General features: G+C 43.3%; 1 protein-coding gene across 1 annotated transcript; it reads left to right on the top strand.

Annotated features, from left to right (window-relative positions):
- Positions 1-585: 585 nt before the first annotated feature.
- wnt1 (wingless-type MMTV integration site family, member 1) lies at positions 586-3,388 on the top strand. The gene is made up of 4 exons (XM_067239539.1): positions 586-686; positions 1,885-2,138; positions 2,379-2,644; positions 2,897-3,388. Exons 1-4 carry the CDS (start codon positions 586-588, stop codon positions 3,386-3,388), a joined length of 1,113 nt encoding a protein of 370 aa, XP_067095640.1.
- Positions 3,389-15,933: the final 12,545 nt, after the last annotated feature.

Below are 15,933 nucleotides of genomic sequence, written 5' to 3' on the forward strand. Positions count from 1 at the left end.
TTGTAGTGCTCAATAAGAGAAGAATGTGTCGCCTATCAGTCACCGAGGGGATCAAGTCCTCTGGACTGTCCCACGCGCCCAATGCGCTGACTAGAGCATCTGTGAACGAGAGAGCAAGATAGAGAAAGAAAGAGCGAAGAGTAGAACTGACTGACGCGGAGGTAGAGCAGCATCCCTGCCTGGACACTTCAACTCGAAACAAGAGTCATTTAGCAACCTGTCTCCTTGCCAGATTCATTTGAGTCAATAAGGGCTATTCGTTCCCTTTTCACCTTTCGAGTCCTCTCTGATAGTGTGGTGAGTACACCTTGCTATGATCAATTATACCATTAGGTAACACATAAAACATGCGCTCCATCTATGCATTTACCTGTAGCCTTGATTTATTGTTTTAGAAGAACTGTTGTTATTGTTCATTTTGTTATAACTACAATGTGGAATTGGAAGAGACAGATAGGTTTTTCAGAAAAGGTACGTATGTTCATCAGTTAAATTGGATCAGAGCTTATGGACAAATAATAAGCAATTAATATCAACTTAATGGAAGTCTAAACGTTTTCGCTTTTCATATTTTTATTGAAGACAATGCAGGCCCTCGCTCTTATTCTGGGAGTGAAAGCCGCATGCATCCTGCTGGTGTCATCTCTCTCAGGCACGGGGGCCGTCAACAATAGCGGTCGGTGGTGGTGAGTTGAGTTAATGTGTGATGTATTAATTCCATTCCGCGTGGCTCCTGCTCATTTCAACGGATCCCTGCTGCTATGACACATTGGTTTAGTGCTTAATTGACTAAACGATCTAGAACATTTCAAATGATTTTAAACATTCACTTCTCTTGACAAAATAATGTGCTTTTGTTGTCGCCCTAAACAATTTCTCTCAGTTTCTGCGTAAAAAAAACAAACAGTGACCGCAAGCCATTAGGAGGAACTTTGGACACCACACGTCCTAACTACCGCGTTCGTATCAAATAAAGCGTTAAAATCGTTATATCACGCTCTTCATGAAATTCGGCCCATTTGATATAAGGGCGAGTAAGCTGTAGACTAGGCTACTTTTTATAATAGCTTAAGCTATAACCATTTTATTTGGGAACTGCTCGAGCCCATGCGTATTACATTTTCACGTCTCTCACTACACTCTTTAATCACTCACCGTGCTCTCTTTCTCACACTCTCTCTCCCGCTACCATTTTGACAGTGTGGCTTGAACACGAGACAGCATTTTCAGTTCAATGTGGGATACATTAAACTATATATGGATTTCATGGTTGTAAGCAAATCATTCAAGGTCGTATTCAGGGTCTTTTTCTTGTAATGTGCCGAAAAATCCAGAGCCCATTGGATATATTTGGCAAAATAGACTATGTAATAACTTGCCAATATCTGTAGATGGCCTATCTATTATATAAAAAATAAACAAAAGTTAATATATAGACCTTTTATATAGACCTTTTATTTTGTATATATATATTGTTTTTAACCCTTTTTTCAATGGTCATGTAATTGTTTTTCCATGTTTAGTTTCATGTCGTGTAAATGTCAAGATCATCAAATTATGTTTAACCGAATGATCTGTGACTTTAAACATAGTCAACATAGTTTATAATTAACTAATCAAGTGTGGGCAACCTCAGTCACACGGAGTCTCTGTCTCAGTCTGACATGTAACACCACATACACAAAAAATACACAACAAAAGAGAACAAAATTGGGTTGTAACATAAATATTAAGGTTGTTTTCTTCTGTCTTTAACCTAGAATGTCATCATCTTATTCTTTATCAAATCATATTCAGAAAAGCATGACACAATATCCAACCAAAGACATAGTATGCAGGTGATAAGTTAAGGTTCTCAATCTGCACTGTTTTATGCCATGCCAGGGGAATAATGAATGTGGCCTCCTCTGCCAACCTACTCATCAACTCCAAGAACGTGCAGTTGGTCCTGGACCCTAGTCTAGCTCTGCTGAGCCGACGCCAGCGACGCCTGATCCGCCAAAACCCCGGGATCCTGCATGCCATTGCCACTGGCCTGCACACGGCCGTAAAGGAGTGCAAGTGGCAGTTCCGCAACCGCCGCTGGAACTGCCCGACCACCCATAGTCCAGTAATGTTTGGTAAAATTGTCAATCGTGGTGAGTCTCTCTTTTTGTCTCTCACTAGGCAACCAAAAGACAACTGTGGGCAGGATATCACACAATCCTGACAGGTCATTTGATAAAGCTTATCTTGACATCCTGCAGCTAAGAGTTTATTGTTATTTAGAAAATATATTGTGCCATTGTGTGGAGTACACATGTATTCAGCTTCAAAAGGTATTTGGAAGTAAAGATGAAGTTTAAAAAAAGCAATGATTTTTGCTGTTTCTGTGTCAGGTTGCCGAGAAACAGCATTTGTATTTGCCATTACGAGTGCTGGGGTGACACATGCGGTGGCCCGGTCCTGTTCTGAAGGCGCCATTGAATCCTGCACCTGCGACTATCGGCGCCGTGGGCCTGGGGGACCAGACTGGCACTGGGGGGGCTGCAGTGACAACGTGGAGTTTGGCCGCATGTTTAGCAGGGAGTTTGTGGACTCCAGCGAGAGAGGTAGAGATCTGCGCTACCTGACCAACCTCCACAACAACGAGGCAGGAAGAATGGTGAGGCACTTTCTGATGAAAAGAATAAAAATTAAATAAAGCTTCATATTCTCACTCTCGTGAGAACGTAGACTATCAGATTTTTTCTGAATGGTGTTGACAGTTGCACTTTTGTGTACTTAGTTTCTGCACATCCCTACTTGCCATGCTGGGCCTACAAAGCTTTGTACAATTTAAAGTACAGCCTCAAAAGGATATTCCTCAATGCTATCTTGTGCTCAGTCTTATTCTCCTCTTCCTTTCTCTATCCAGACAGTCTCATCAGAGATGCGACAGGAGTGTAAGTGCCACGGCATGTCTGGCTCTTGCACTGTCCGCACCTGTTGGATGCGCCTGCCCAGCTTTCGTGAGGTGGGTGACTTCCTTAAAGATCGCTTTGATGGCGCTTCGCGAGTTGTCTATGCCAACAAGGGAAGCAACCGCGCCTCACACCGCGTTGACCCTCGACACCTGGAGCCTGAAAATCCTGCCCATAAACCCCCATCGTCAAGGGATCTGGTTTACTTTGAGAAGTCGCCAAACTTCTGTTCCTATAATGACAAGACAGGGACGCTTGGTACTTCTGGTCGGATCTGCAACAGCTCTTCTCCTGCCTTGGATGGGTGTGAACTGCTGTGTTGTGGTCGTGGGTTCAAGACACGGACAGAAAGGGTGACTGAGAGGTGCCACTGCACCTTTCATTGGTGTTGCCATGTGAGCTGCCTCAACTGCACCAGTACACAGACGGTATATCAGTGTCTCTGAAAGAAAGGGAGAAAAGGTCATTGTGACAGGAAATAAAGGTAGTATTTGGTACATAATGTGTTGAGTGGTAAGGAAGCATAACAGAATACAGGGACAAAACAGCACTATGGTGCAATCAGTGTTTTCCGGATAAAGCAAGCATAAAGCTGAGAACAGGGTGTACAAGAAGTGTGTGCTTCATCACACTCTCAAATGACTCAAATGATGAATATGCATGGGTGCCGATTGGTCATATGAAGGTGTTCAATGGTCTAGCCTTCTAAAGGAATCAAGTCCAATTACTATAATTGTAATAATGACTCCAAGACAAGGCGTATATGAACAGTTTTGGTGTACAAGTAAAATGAAACAAAGAGAGAAAAAACTAGGTTTTCTAGTACCACATTTTTCCTCACTCCTCATCCCTAAAGTAAAGTAGCAGAGGGTAGAGACAAGGAACTGGACCCAATGTCTGACAGATGTTTTGTGGGCTGAATTACCACAAGCATGTTCTCTCGTAAACTGGTGAAGAACTCTATAACAAGAGGGGTGGTTACTCAAAATGTTGGTGTTTTGTTTTCTTGCGCTGCACTTGGACTTTTCTCACATCAAATTGTGTGAAGTATATCTCCAAGGGGTGTTCTGTCAAGTCCCAATTGCTATGTACTTAGGCCCTGGACGAAGCCCAACAGCTTATGATTTCCTTCATAACCTAGCCCATTGTGTTTTTCCAAAATCTACTACACCTCAAGCATGTGTGATATGGCACCCTTGCAGCACTGGTGTTAACGACTGGATGTGGCCCCATCAAAGGACAACAGAACAGAGCCAGACACAACTTTATAAACACAGGAATTCCCTTAGGGAATTCTAAGAAGCCAGAATAGTTTAATGTAGTATCTATGCACTGGACATCTTAACAGTGACAAACAATGTGTGTCTACATAGGGGATGTGTCTGATAGTGACGTGTTAAGTCTCTGAAAACAAGGACTTTTATGAAAATGAAAGTTACTGTCTTTAAAATGGCTGCATTCCTGCCATATCCTGTCCTATAAAAAGACAATGGTGTTTACAAAGATCCCATTTCTTCCCGAATTGACAGTGAGTGTAGAGTTTATCTTATCAAACAGAGGTGTATTAAACTATACACCACAAGTTAAAGGAATACAAAACTTTGCTCAAGCATCAAAGGGAAAAACACTGTAATCAGCTAGGAGCCAAATGTTGTAAATAATAATTATGTAAGAATATATTTATGTTGAGGTCAATTTGACATACCTGTTATGAGCCAATGGAAAAATGTGCTATGAGTAGTAACATGTCAGGTAAAGTTTATTGAGAATTGTTTAGAGCAGAACGAACAATTGTTAGAAAGTGAAATTCCTTGCTTGTTTTAACACTTGTGTTTTGTCATGCACTGAATATGACCATCTTTGTAAATACTAAATATTTATTACTTTGGGATTTGTAAACTGTTTTAGAAGTAAGTAAGACAAAGCATTTTAGATGTTTTCTGTCTTCAAAGATTCAGCTTGAATTTATTTTGTATTATACGATAGAACAATACATTTTATATTTTCCATCAGGTAGCTATTTTTGAATTTACACAGCGATATCCTAACGGACCAGGTATAGTCTTCTTTACTGCTGTAAATGGATACCTATTACGATGGTGTGGTGAGTTTGAGATATATTTGATTACCAACCAACTGAGCATAAAGGCACATCCCTGGATGTCCAAACTCTAATCCTATTACAGACAACAAAGTAGTCTTGCCCCAGACTATCCAGAACTGACCATATCGGCACTCACAAACACCTCCACAAATTCTATTATATCAGATTTTATGGCAACAGAATGTTTTGAGTTATTTACTTAATGGTGGAAAAATTGTTGGGAGAGAAATAATAAAAATCTGCAGTCCTCCACATCCAGGACCTCCCCAATCTCTAACTTCACTTCCCCCTCTGGCACCCCCTGGCAGCCATAAGCCCCCCAACCACAGGACTTTTGGTAGGACTCTTTGCAGTTTCTTCCCGGTACCACTGTAGCGCAGCACTGGGGCAGTGAGGGTCCGCCAGGCAGGGCATCGCAAGGCCAAAACCTGGAAAACCTGCTGCTGCCATTGGAACATGACAGTGTTCTCTTTTTCTCAGGACAGACTGTAGGAGAAAAGATCATTTGAGAGAAGAGAGGCTGAAATAGAAATTCTTTAACTGGTAGCCCCCTACTCCTTCTAAATCTCCAGATGACTCAGTCTTCATTCTTCTTCTTTTATCACACCTTCCCTTCACCATGTCCATTCTCCACTGCCTCTTATTTCTTCTCTCTTTTTCTATTCTCATGACCCCCTCTCTATTTCAGCCTCTCTTCTCTCAAATTATATTTTCTCCTATAGTCTGTCCTCAGACAAGGAGAACACTGTTGTGACCAGTAAGACTGGTGCTGTAACAAACAAAGATAACAATCCTACAAGAAAAAGATTCAAAAGGAGAAGGCATATAACAACAACGATAGAAGAATCGGGACATCAGACAAGATTAGGATCAACAGACAGCACAATAATAGATATGTATTAACAAATAAGACACAATACCAAAATCTGGAGATTTTTTTAAATAAGAGAACGGATTAAATTTCAGGCTGCACATTTCACGAAAGAAACAATACTTTTTGAATGTTAAGTTTCTATACTAACTGTGGACTGTTGAATAATGAAATGAGTGGGTTCCAAAAATGGGTGATGAAAAGTATGTTACGGCATATAGGAATATGAAGTGCTTCTTGAGTTGGAAAGGGTCAATGCTGAGAGCCTGAGTCAGAGAAAAGGGAAGATGTGTAGTTGTGGATGAGAGAGAGGTAGAGCCAATAGAAAAAGAGAGACACAAAAGGGAGAGAAGTGGGTTCAAATCTTAGGCGTGAGAGGGATGTGGGAGATGTGAGTGTTTGGGGTAGGGGGTGGGATAAAGCCTGTCATTGTGGGAGTGCTTAGGAGTCAGTGATAATTAGCTCAATTAGTGACAAAGGCAGTGTAATAAATACCGACTTAGTGTCTGGGTCCCTGCTGGCCTTTGCCTGCGTGGCCTGCAATGTGGCCCTGGCCTTGCAGACAATTCATTAAACCGACAAAATACCCCACCGCCCAGGCGTGACGCAGCGAGTTAGCCCCCTACCGGTCCACCCCATTGTTGTAATTGTCTGGGCTGGAGTCACTTTGTGGCACCCCTCCTTCTGACCCCCAACCCTTCCTCTCCTCTTAGTAAAAAAAAGCCTTGAAGCGCTCTACCTAACTTCTCAGGCAGAAGGTGATAGACAGGTTGAGACGATGGGGTTTGGGGGGGGGTCAGTAGAAAACGTCTTGGGGTTGCTGTTGGTTAGGGTAGTAGGGGGTAGGGGTGGTGGTTGTGGTGGGATTAAGGGGAATGCAGGGAGGTTGCCTGGGAGTGCCAGGAGCAGTCCAGATTGGAATGCGGGAGAGATGAGTCCAGAAGCTCAGATGCAGGACAAAGCGAGAGTTAATAAGGAAAGATTGAAGGGGCTTGGCGAGAATGGACCACCACCCGAGTCGAGATGAAATTGCTTCCGTGGATTATTGGGAGAGGGGAGTATGTTACGAGTTTTTGGAACTGAAGTTCTGAGCTTGTGAGTCTGTGTGTGCATGTGTGCACACACAGACTCCCCCCCCCCCCCCCCCCCCTTCCCCCCTCCTCCCCTCGGGGGGTGTTCAGGGGAGTCTTGGATTGTTGGCTGCCCCTCTTGTTGGAGGAGAAGGACCAGGTGGGGGAGGGGGGAAGGGTGGTGGTGATGGTGGTGCTGACTGGCTGTTCCCACAGTCTGTTCAACTGCAGTCACCTTTGACATGTGGCATGCCAGGCGGTAAGCATGCAGCCGGCCAGGCTGGGAAAGACACAACATGCTTTGGACACAAACTAAAACACACATAAGCTGCATGGAACCACTATTGGCATTGAAATGGCTTAATGTCTGTGGATTCACTTAAGTAAATATCAAGTAGTTCCTCATTTTTAGTGCAATTAGTGAACAGAAGAGTAGATGCTTACTATTTGCTCATGCGTTTCCTGACAACATTTTGCCATTTCCTTTTTTATCTATGAAAAGCTCAATTCAAACAATATGCTGAAATGACTTTATATCACTCTAAACCACTTAACAGTCAAAATACAGGCTAAAGCTTATCCAAACTTTAATTGAATAATTGCGCCAATTAAGTGACATGATAATTGGCTAAGACTATACCACAGTGGTTGATGTGACTAAAAACTGAGGGTCACAGTTTCTGAAGGAACTCTTTTACTCGTACACAGATACTGCTGAAGTTGATGGGTGTTGACGATAAAACCTCTTTTGCTCCCCCCAGAGGAGAACTGGTACTTTGCTGTATAAGAGAAAGGTCATAGCATCCTGTAAACGAGTGGAACATTACTGAGATAAGTAGTATATTGGCCTGTCCAGAGGAGGGTGTGTCCGTGTGAGTGTTGAGTGTGTGGGGGGGGGGGGGGGGGGGGGGTCACCACATTAAATTATACGGGATTCAGAACGAACCCCACACTTCCCCCCAAAATGCATGTGTGTGCATTCATGTTTTTTCTCTCTGTATGTCACTGTATGACTCATTGTTGGTGGTTCTATGTATGCTTGTGTATGTATGTGTGCAAGTATGTATGCGCACATGCATGGCCTGCGTGAGGATGGCAGCTGGGAGGCAGACAGAATCCAGAAGAATTGCCTCCCTAGCAACTGACCTCCCCAGCAGATGGCATCTCCAAAGGGAGCAGCCACCCAGCTTCACAATGGTGGCTACTGCCTAGTAACATCTCCATCACTCCATAGCCCAGCAGCCTGCCTCCATGACCCTGGGACACAGGGAGAGGAAAGGACATTCATCAATACTAGAACACACAGGGTCACACACTGGCACATAAACACGGGCACACGCACAGATACACACATTATCACTCACAGGAACACACACATGCACAAATAGAAGATCACACACAAACTGTAGACGAGCTCACACACATAGGATCACAGACAAGTACACATGTATACAGTACATACACAGGAGCACACACAGGATGCTATACACAACATCACACGCAGGCACATGCACACAAACATAAACACAGATGTACAGTACATGCAAGATCACACAAGCAGTATTACAGCCACAGTATCATGCACACAATATCTCACTTATACATTAATTTATTTATTCTCACACCCAAACACGTATACACTGTACTCTTTCATTGCACACACAATTCACCACTTGAGAAAAATATCCCCAAATCCAACTTGTCCAAACAAATGTACTGTAAATCCCTTTCAAATCAATAGCTGACATGCAGCCTAGAGAGTGCCATCAGAGGGGATGTCAGAACAACGGATTCCTGGCAACGGTGTACTCCACACCACTCCAGACGCTCTAAAATCACTGGTTCCTTTTGGGAGTGTGTGAGTCAGGGTGGGAATGTGGACTGACTGCTGGACCACTGTGAGCAATCAGTGTGATGTCTGTGGACAGACTTAGGAGGGCAGTTAAGGTGGGAGGGTTGAACTATTTGGTGTGTGTATGCGCATGTCTGTTTAGGGGTTTATTCTGTTTGCGTTAATCCCAGAAATGAAAGGGTGTTTGTGTTCATACACACGATTGTGTATGTGTTTTCACGTGACCTGCATACGCTCAGAAAAGGAAACAGAAAGGATTTGTTTACCTCCTTCACTTTCATGTGACTGCTCGGTTTAGTATAGTAATACGTGAATGAGATTTGTTCTCAAGTAATAATTACAGGTTTTGTTATTTTTACTTTTTTTTTTCTCGGCCACGAGAAAATGAACAAATCACTCTCTGAGACTACTTGTTACTCCCGAGTCATACTAATGATTCGTTCAAATGAATAATGATCGTTCACGAACGACACATCACTAAAGGAAACCTCTATTCCCTTGTGTAAAGCATGCAGCCAACGAAGTAGGCTATGTTGTTTTGTGTCTGTATTTTACTTTGGTGAACCCTTATTTACATGCTGCACATGTCATTGTATGTTCATATTAAGCTAATGTGGTCTTTATTTTCTCGTTATACTGTGGGTTTAGTTTTCACGGTGGATTTGGAGAAGAAGCTTCAAATAAACCTGTAGCAAGAAAGACACTTGTGTCTGCCAGTGCTTTGAGGGAATTATAGTACCCTACACTTGTGATTTACTTTGTTCATTTTTGGTTCAACTTGTGACATCACAAGTTGCAGCATCAACTTTGTCACGCCCCAAAATGTACATTTACCCGCCCCTTTTCTGGTCCAGGAACATAAATGGAGGTCGCATAGATCTCTGACACTTTTTTAGCTAGCTGCGCAGGGGCGGCTCCAGAATATTTTCAGTGGAGGGGCACAGGGGGGAGCAGCCGTGAATTGGGGGGGCATCCAATTAAGTAAAGAATACAAAAGTAATGTCACCACTGACTTTTTAAATTCAATTAATGGGCATTATAGCAACACAAACATTTAGTTTCCTTAAATTGCATGATATGAATGTATATTTACACCTTGCTTTTTAAATGTTTTATGCCAAATATTCATCATATAGTATATTCATTCCTTCTAGCCTGTGTTTAAAAACACAAAAACATGTTAGTCAACAAAGATTTTTTATCAAAAGAAACCTACAGTGGGTCTCTGGTAAATCAATCACAATAAAAAGATACGTCAAAAGCTTGACTTTATTTTTCCTGAGAAGCGTATGAAGTGCTCTTTTGTATTTTCACAAACAACATAGCAGTATATCAATTGCACCATATTCCCCTTGCAAGGGTTCTTTTATACAGTATGTTTTACTCAGTAATAAAAATAAAATCAAAGAAAGTGCCTAAATTTACATTTGCATTCATTTGCAGTTTGATGTTATTAGTTTTTTGTAAAATAAACTGCACTGAAAGTCAAGTGTTTTGTTACATTCTAAACATTTACATATTTTATACAATATGAAATAGAAAATGCAAATATGAAGTGTAATATTGGATATCAGAATCAGAATTCGGTTTATTCGCCATGTATGTTATACAAACACGGAATTTACTGTGGCAGGGAGGTGCAAACACTAAACATATACGAATCTTAAAGTAAAGCTACAGAAGTTTAACTATTCTTAAGAACTAAACAATCTAAGAATAAAACTATTTAATATAAAATAAAATATATATAAAAATAAGAAAAAGAATAAGAATGAGCAGCATGAGTGGTCAACATAGTGCAATCAGATATTGGGTTAAATAATGAATGAATGTCAATGGGAGTCCTTGGCCTTGTTGAAGAGGCCAGTAGCAGATGGAAAGAAACTGTTCTTATGGCGTGAGGTTTTGGTCCTGATGGACCACAGCCTTCTGCCGGAGGGGAGTAGCTGGAACAGGGAGTGGCCAGGGTGGGAGGGGTCGGCCACAATCTTCCTCGCTCGCCTCAGGGTCCTCGAGGTGTGCAGGTCCTCGAGGGTAGGCAGATTGTAGCCGATCACCTTCTCAGCAGTGCGGATGATACGCTGCAGTCTGCTCTTGTCCTTGGCAGTGGCAGCAGCGTACCAGATGGTGATGGAAGAGGTGAGGATGGACTCAATGATGGCTGTGTAGAAGTACACCATCATTGTCTTTGGCAGGTTGAATTTCTTCAGCTGCCGTAGGAAGTACATCCTCTGTTGTGCTTTCTTGGTGAGGGAGCTGATGTTCAGTTCCCACTTGAGGTCCTAGGAGAGAATGGTGCCCAGGAAGCGGAAGGACTCCACAGTGTTGACTGGGGAGTCGCACAGGGTGATGGGGGTGAGTGGGGTTGTGTTCTTCCTGAAGTCCACAACTATCTCCACTGTCTTAAGAGCATTGAGCTCTAAGTTGTTCTGGCTGCTCCAGGTCACCAGGTTGTCAGCTTCCCACCTATAATCAGACTCGTCCCCGTCAGAGATGAGCCCAATGAGGGTGGTGTCGTCCGCAAACTTCAGAAGTTTGACAGACGGATGACTGGAGGTGCAACTGTTGGTGTACAGGGAGAAGAGCAGAGAGGAAAGGACGCAGCCCTGAGGAGATCCGGTGCTGATGGACAGGGAGTCAGAGACTTGTGTTCCCAGCTTAACGCACTGCTTCCTGTCAGACAGGAAGTCTGCGATCCACCTGCAGGTGGAGTCGGGCACGTTCAGCTGGGAGAGCTTGTCCTGAAGCAGAGCGGGGATGATGGTGTTGAAGGCAGAGCTGAAATCCACAAACAGGATCCTGGCGTAGGATGCTGGGGAGTCCAGGTGCTGTAGGGTGAAGTGGGGGGCTATGTTAATGGCGTCATCCACCGACCTGTTGGCTCTGTAGGCAAACTGCAGTGGGTCCAGGAAAGGGTCGTGATGGATTTGAGGTGTGCCAGCACAAGGCGCTCAAAAGACTTCATAACCACAGAGGTCAGGGCGACGGGTCTGTAGTCATTGAGTCCTGTTGGCCGTGGCTTTTTGGGCACAGGGATGATGGTGGAGGACTTGAGACAGACTGGCACATGGCATGTCTCTAGGGAGGTATTAAAGATGTTGGTAAATACCGGAGACAGCTGGTCAGCGCAGTGCTTGAGGGTGGCAGGAGAGACAGAGTCCGGCCCAGCTGCTTTGCGGGGGTTCTGCCTCTTGAAAAGTCTGTTAACTTCACTCTCCTGAATGGAGAGAGTCGTCACTGTAGAGGGTGGGAGGGGGTAGATCAGGACAGTCCAATTGTCTTTCAAATCTACAGTAGAACTCGTTCAGGTTGTTGGCCAGGCGGGAGTCGTTAGTGGAGTTGGGGGCTTTGGGCTTGAAGTTGGTAATCTGCCTGAGCCCTCTCCAGACAGAAGCAGATTCGTTAGCAGAGAACTGGCGCTTCAGTCTCTCTGAGTACAGTCGTTTAGCCTCTCTCACCGCCTTGCTAAACCTGTTCTTCGACTCCTTGAATCTGTCTCTATCCCCACTCCTAAATGCTTCCTCCTTCTCTGACCTCAACCTTCTGAGCTCTGCTGAGAAACAAGCGAGCTGGTTCATTCAGGGGACGCGAGACGTAGCCCGTCATTAGCAATCGTCATCACGCGTCAAGGCACACCCTCCTACAGGGCGGGGTATATAGCAGGGATCCCGGCACCTGCATTGCTAGTGCGTCACAGACTCTCTCGGTCTCCTGCGGCCTCCGCCGCCCCGGCCTCCTCCCTTTGTCTGGTTCTCTTTTCTTCCTTTGCAGGGGGAATGCGTTCGCTGCTCTCTGCCCGGATGTCGAGACGGTGTCCAGGAGACGGTGTCTCCGTTGGGTGCGGCAGGGAGCCACCGCGAGCACAACCATAAGCCAAATCAAATATTACAATGATGTATTGTATCATGTGCAATAAAGTATCGGTAACAAAACTACTCAGTCCTCCTGCCTGAACCAGGGCTTGTCGTTGTTGAAGTTCACCCTGGTGCGTGTTGGAATACAGCAGTCCTCACAGAAGCTGGTGTATGATGTCACAGCCTCTGTGAGTTCATCCAGACTATTGGTAGCAGTCGTGAACATATCCCAGTCAGTACAGTCCAAGCACGCCCGCAGATCCTCCATAGCCTCACTGGTCCACTGTTTTGATGTCCTCACAACAGGTTTACAGGTTTAATTGTTGGAATGCTGCTTCAGCATTCCAAGTATTGTTCTTTGAATCTTTATTCAACTTCTTCTATTTCTTCCAAGACACTTTTCAGCGCCTTCAAATCTTCAGCTATTAAAACCGTTCAGCTATCAAAAAATTCAGCAGTTTCAGGCCATGGGTGCTGTGACTTTTCAGCTTTGTACCTCTTATGCTTGAATTAATATAAATCAATATTTATAATATTTTTAACATGGGTTTCCAATGGAGTTTTCTTTCAAATCCTCTCAAACTTCTTTAAACTTCTTCAACTTCCAAATCCTTCTTCTTCCTCAATCTTTCAGCTAGAGCCACTACTTTACAATGTTGACAAAACCCTAAACTATTTTTAAATAATTCAGCTTTTTGATATCTATTCAACTTTTTTCAATATCACTGATTATGTTTCTTTACTTTTTCAAGCCGTTTCTGAGATTTACATGGGTGTTTTACGTGAAACCCTAGAGTGCAGACTGAAACGCTTAGAGTGGAGGGCAGCTTCGGATGTCGTTGAAAACATATTTCTAGTTTGCCATTATGGCCACAATTTTAGCTCTTCATGCTTCATTTTTGGATCAATAGATAGCTAATTTTGTGCTGGTCGTAGACAGTTGTCTGTTGAATCCAACAGACGTACACATTTGTTCAGAGCCCCACGAAAGCGAGACAAGTCCAATTCTCGCCCCATAGAGACCATTGCAAATCTGGTGACAAAATCGTCAGAGAAAGCAAAAAGAACAAGATTTTGAAACTGCAGGTCTTGGGTCTCGGAAAATATCCTTATTTTTTGGATTGGACGTACAGTTTTGCGTCTCAGTTAACTTGTGTGAGGCGTGGATTCTAGCTACATTTCTGTTATTCTCTCGTATAATCGAGCTAGCGCGATGGCTCTCCATAACTAAAAACGGTTCGACTTTTTTTCCACAATCGACCAAATTGGCCAAACAAGGTATGTACATTTGAGCTTAAAGTGTACATAATCTAGCTAGATCGTTTTTATTTTAGCAAGTTTCACAGAAATCTGCAAAAATCGAGGCTCAAGACAGTCATAGCTGACCGTCACGAACAGCCAAAAACCGGGGCTGGGGCATGTGTTTGCTGCAGCTGGCGTTAATCCTACGAACAAACGCTTCGTAACTGGAAAGTTTTTACTTTTAATTGACGATATTGAACACAGATGTTAAGTAAATTGTCTTTACTCTAAATATCTTCTCCGTTTTCAATTTGAAGCAGTAAATCTAACACAGTAGGAAGTCTCCCACGACATCCGCTCGCTCTGCTTTGACTAACAAATATGTTCTCAGTCCACCATACATTAGACGAGCTAATTTTCTAGCACTTTCGATACAAGATACAGGCCATGTTAGAGTTGAATTGTGTGGGCAATGTAGAACAGCAGACAGATTTGAACTAGAAAATGCGTTGGAATGCTGAAAGATGAATTATTTGTTTTTAAATTGCTGAAAATAGGCTACAGAATTAGAAATTACCCGCAAGCTGAAAGCTTAAATGAATTTCAAAAATGTGTGAGTCACACAAAAGAGGCAGTGTGGAAGCTGAACTGCATCATCTAACAAAGCTAAGTGCTTAAAGGTGACATGACATGAAAACTTCACTTTATGAGGTTATTTAACATTAATATGAGTTCCCCTAGCCTGCCTTTGGTCCCCCAGTGGCTAGAATTTTCGATCGGTGTAAACCAAGCCCTGGGTGTTCTTCTCCGCCTTTCAGAAAATGAAAGCTCAATTGCTCTGTTTGAAAATCTCCTCTTTGTTACGTCACAAGGAGGAAGGTTACCTCCCCTCTCTCTGCTTTGCCCGTCCAGAGAATCTGGCCCGCCCATAAGAAACTGAGCTACGACCGTGCAAGTGTTTTTATCCTCGAGAGACATCATGGCTTGCAAACGAACGAAGCATTACATTTGCTTAGTTTGGATGTACAAAGGAAAACAAAAATCTTTTTACAGTTCCTTCATCCGAGCCTCTGAAGAACCAGTATCTTAATTTTATTTTCTCTGGAAATGCACCTACACAACTTCTGTTGTAGGCGCATTGGTTTTGTATGTCTGCGCCAAACACTTCAGCCACGACTGTTTCCTCAACTTGAGCTAATACAAAACTGGCCTTGCTGAAATTAAATTCTGGATCAGTACTAACTCTCCTTCGTCCAGCTACTAACCTCGGACAAGTAAGTTAACTAACGCTATATCATTTTGTAGCTTTACTGTATATGGTTACCTAGCTTGCTACCCTTAGAATGTGTCTGTAACATTAGCTCTGCAGCTAACAGCTGAGTTACTGTCGCTAATGGAAAGGTAGATAGCATCAAGTATGTGTGTGAATACACATGCTGTAACGTGAGTGTTGTACACTTCTTTGTTATTTGGATAACTGTTCTGCTGTTGGTGTTATGGCACGCGCAATATCCGCCTTTCCCCTCATTGAAATGACTGAGTGTGTACCTCTGCAAACCAAGGTTATCAGATGAGAATGGCCAAATTCGAGGCCTCTTACAGCAACGGGGCTACAGCCATTGCGATACATCCATTGTAAACATTAGCGCATGGTGCCGCCCCTCCGCTCCTCATTAGCATTTAAAGCTACAGACACCAAAACAGCGCGTTCTGAGGAAAGCTCCTTGTGGGACTGCTAGTAGTGGCTGTAATTCTGCACCAAGGCTGAATTTCGGGAAAGAGACTTCTGATACAGTATTAGGGGACCATTAAGGCCTATATAAAAGCATCCAAAAACAGCATGTCATGTCTCCTTTAAATACAATGCGGGAGAATAAGTTTGAACTTTGTGAAGCAATCGAAGAAATAGTAGAATTTCAAGAGGCAGTGTGGAAGCTGAACTGCATCATCTAACAAAGCTAAGAGCTTAAATAGCCTACAATGCGGGAGAAGCTGAAA

The sequence above is a fragment of the Osmerus mordax genome, chromosome 7 (genome assembly GCF_038355195.1).
Source record: "Osmerus mordax isolate fOsmMor3 chromosome 7, fOsmMor3.pri, whole genome shotgun sequence".
Taxonomy (NCBI): domain Eukaryota; kingdom Metazoa; phylum Chordata; class Actinopteri; order Osmeriformes; family Osmeridae; genus Osmerus; species Osmerus mordax.

Bases quoted from the DNA above. Each gene is read 5' to 3' on its own strand.
- wnt1 (XM_067239539.1), top strand. From the start codon at position 586: ATGCAGGCCCTCGCTCTTATTCTGGGAGTGAAAGCCGCATGCATCCTG. The intron at 2,139-2,378 runs GTGAGTCTCTCT...TTTCTGTGTCAG, and splicing joins TGGTAAAATTGTCAATCGTG to GTTGCCGAGAAACAGCATTT. The intron at 2,645-2,896 runs GTGAGGCACTTT...TTCTCTATCCAG, and splicing joins ACAACGAGGCAGGAAGAATG to ACAGTCTCATCAGAGATGCG.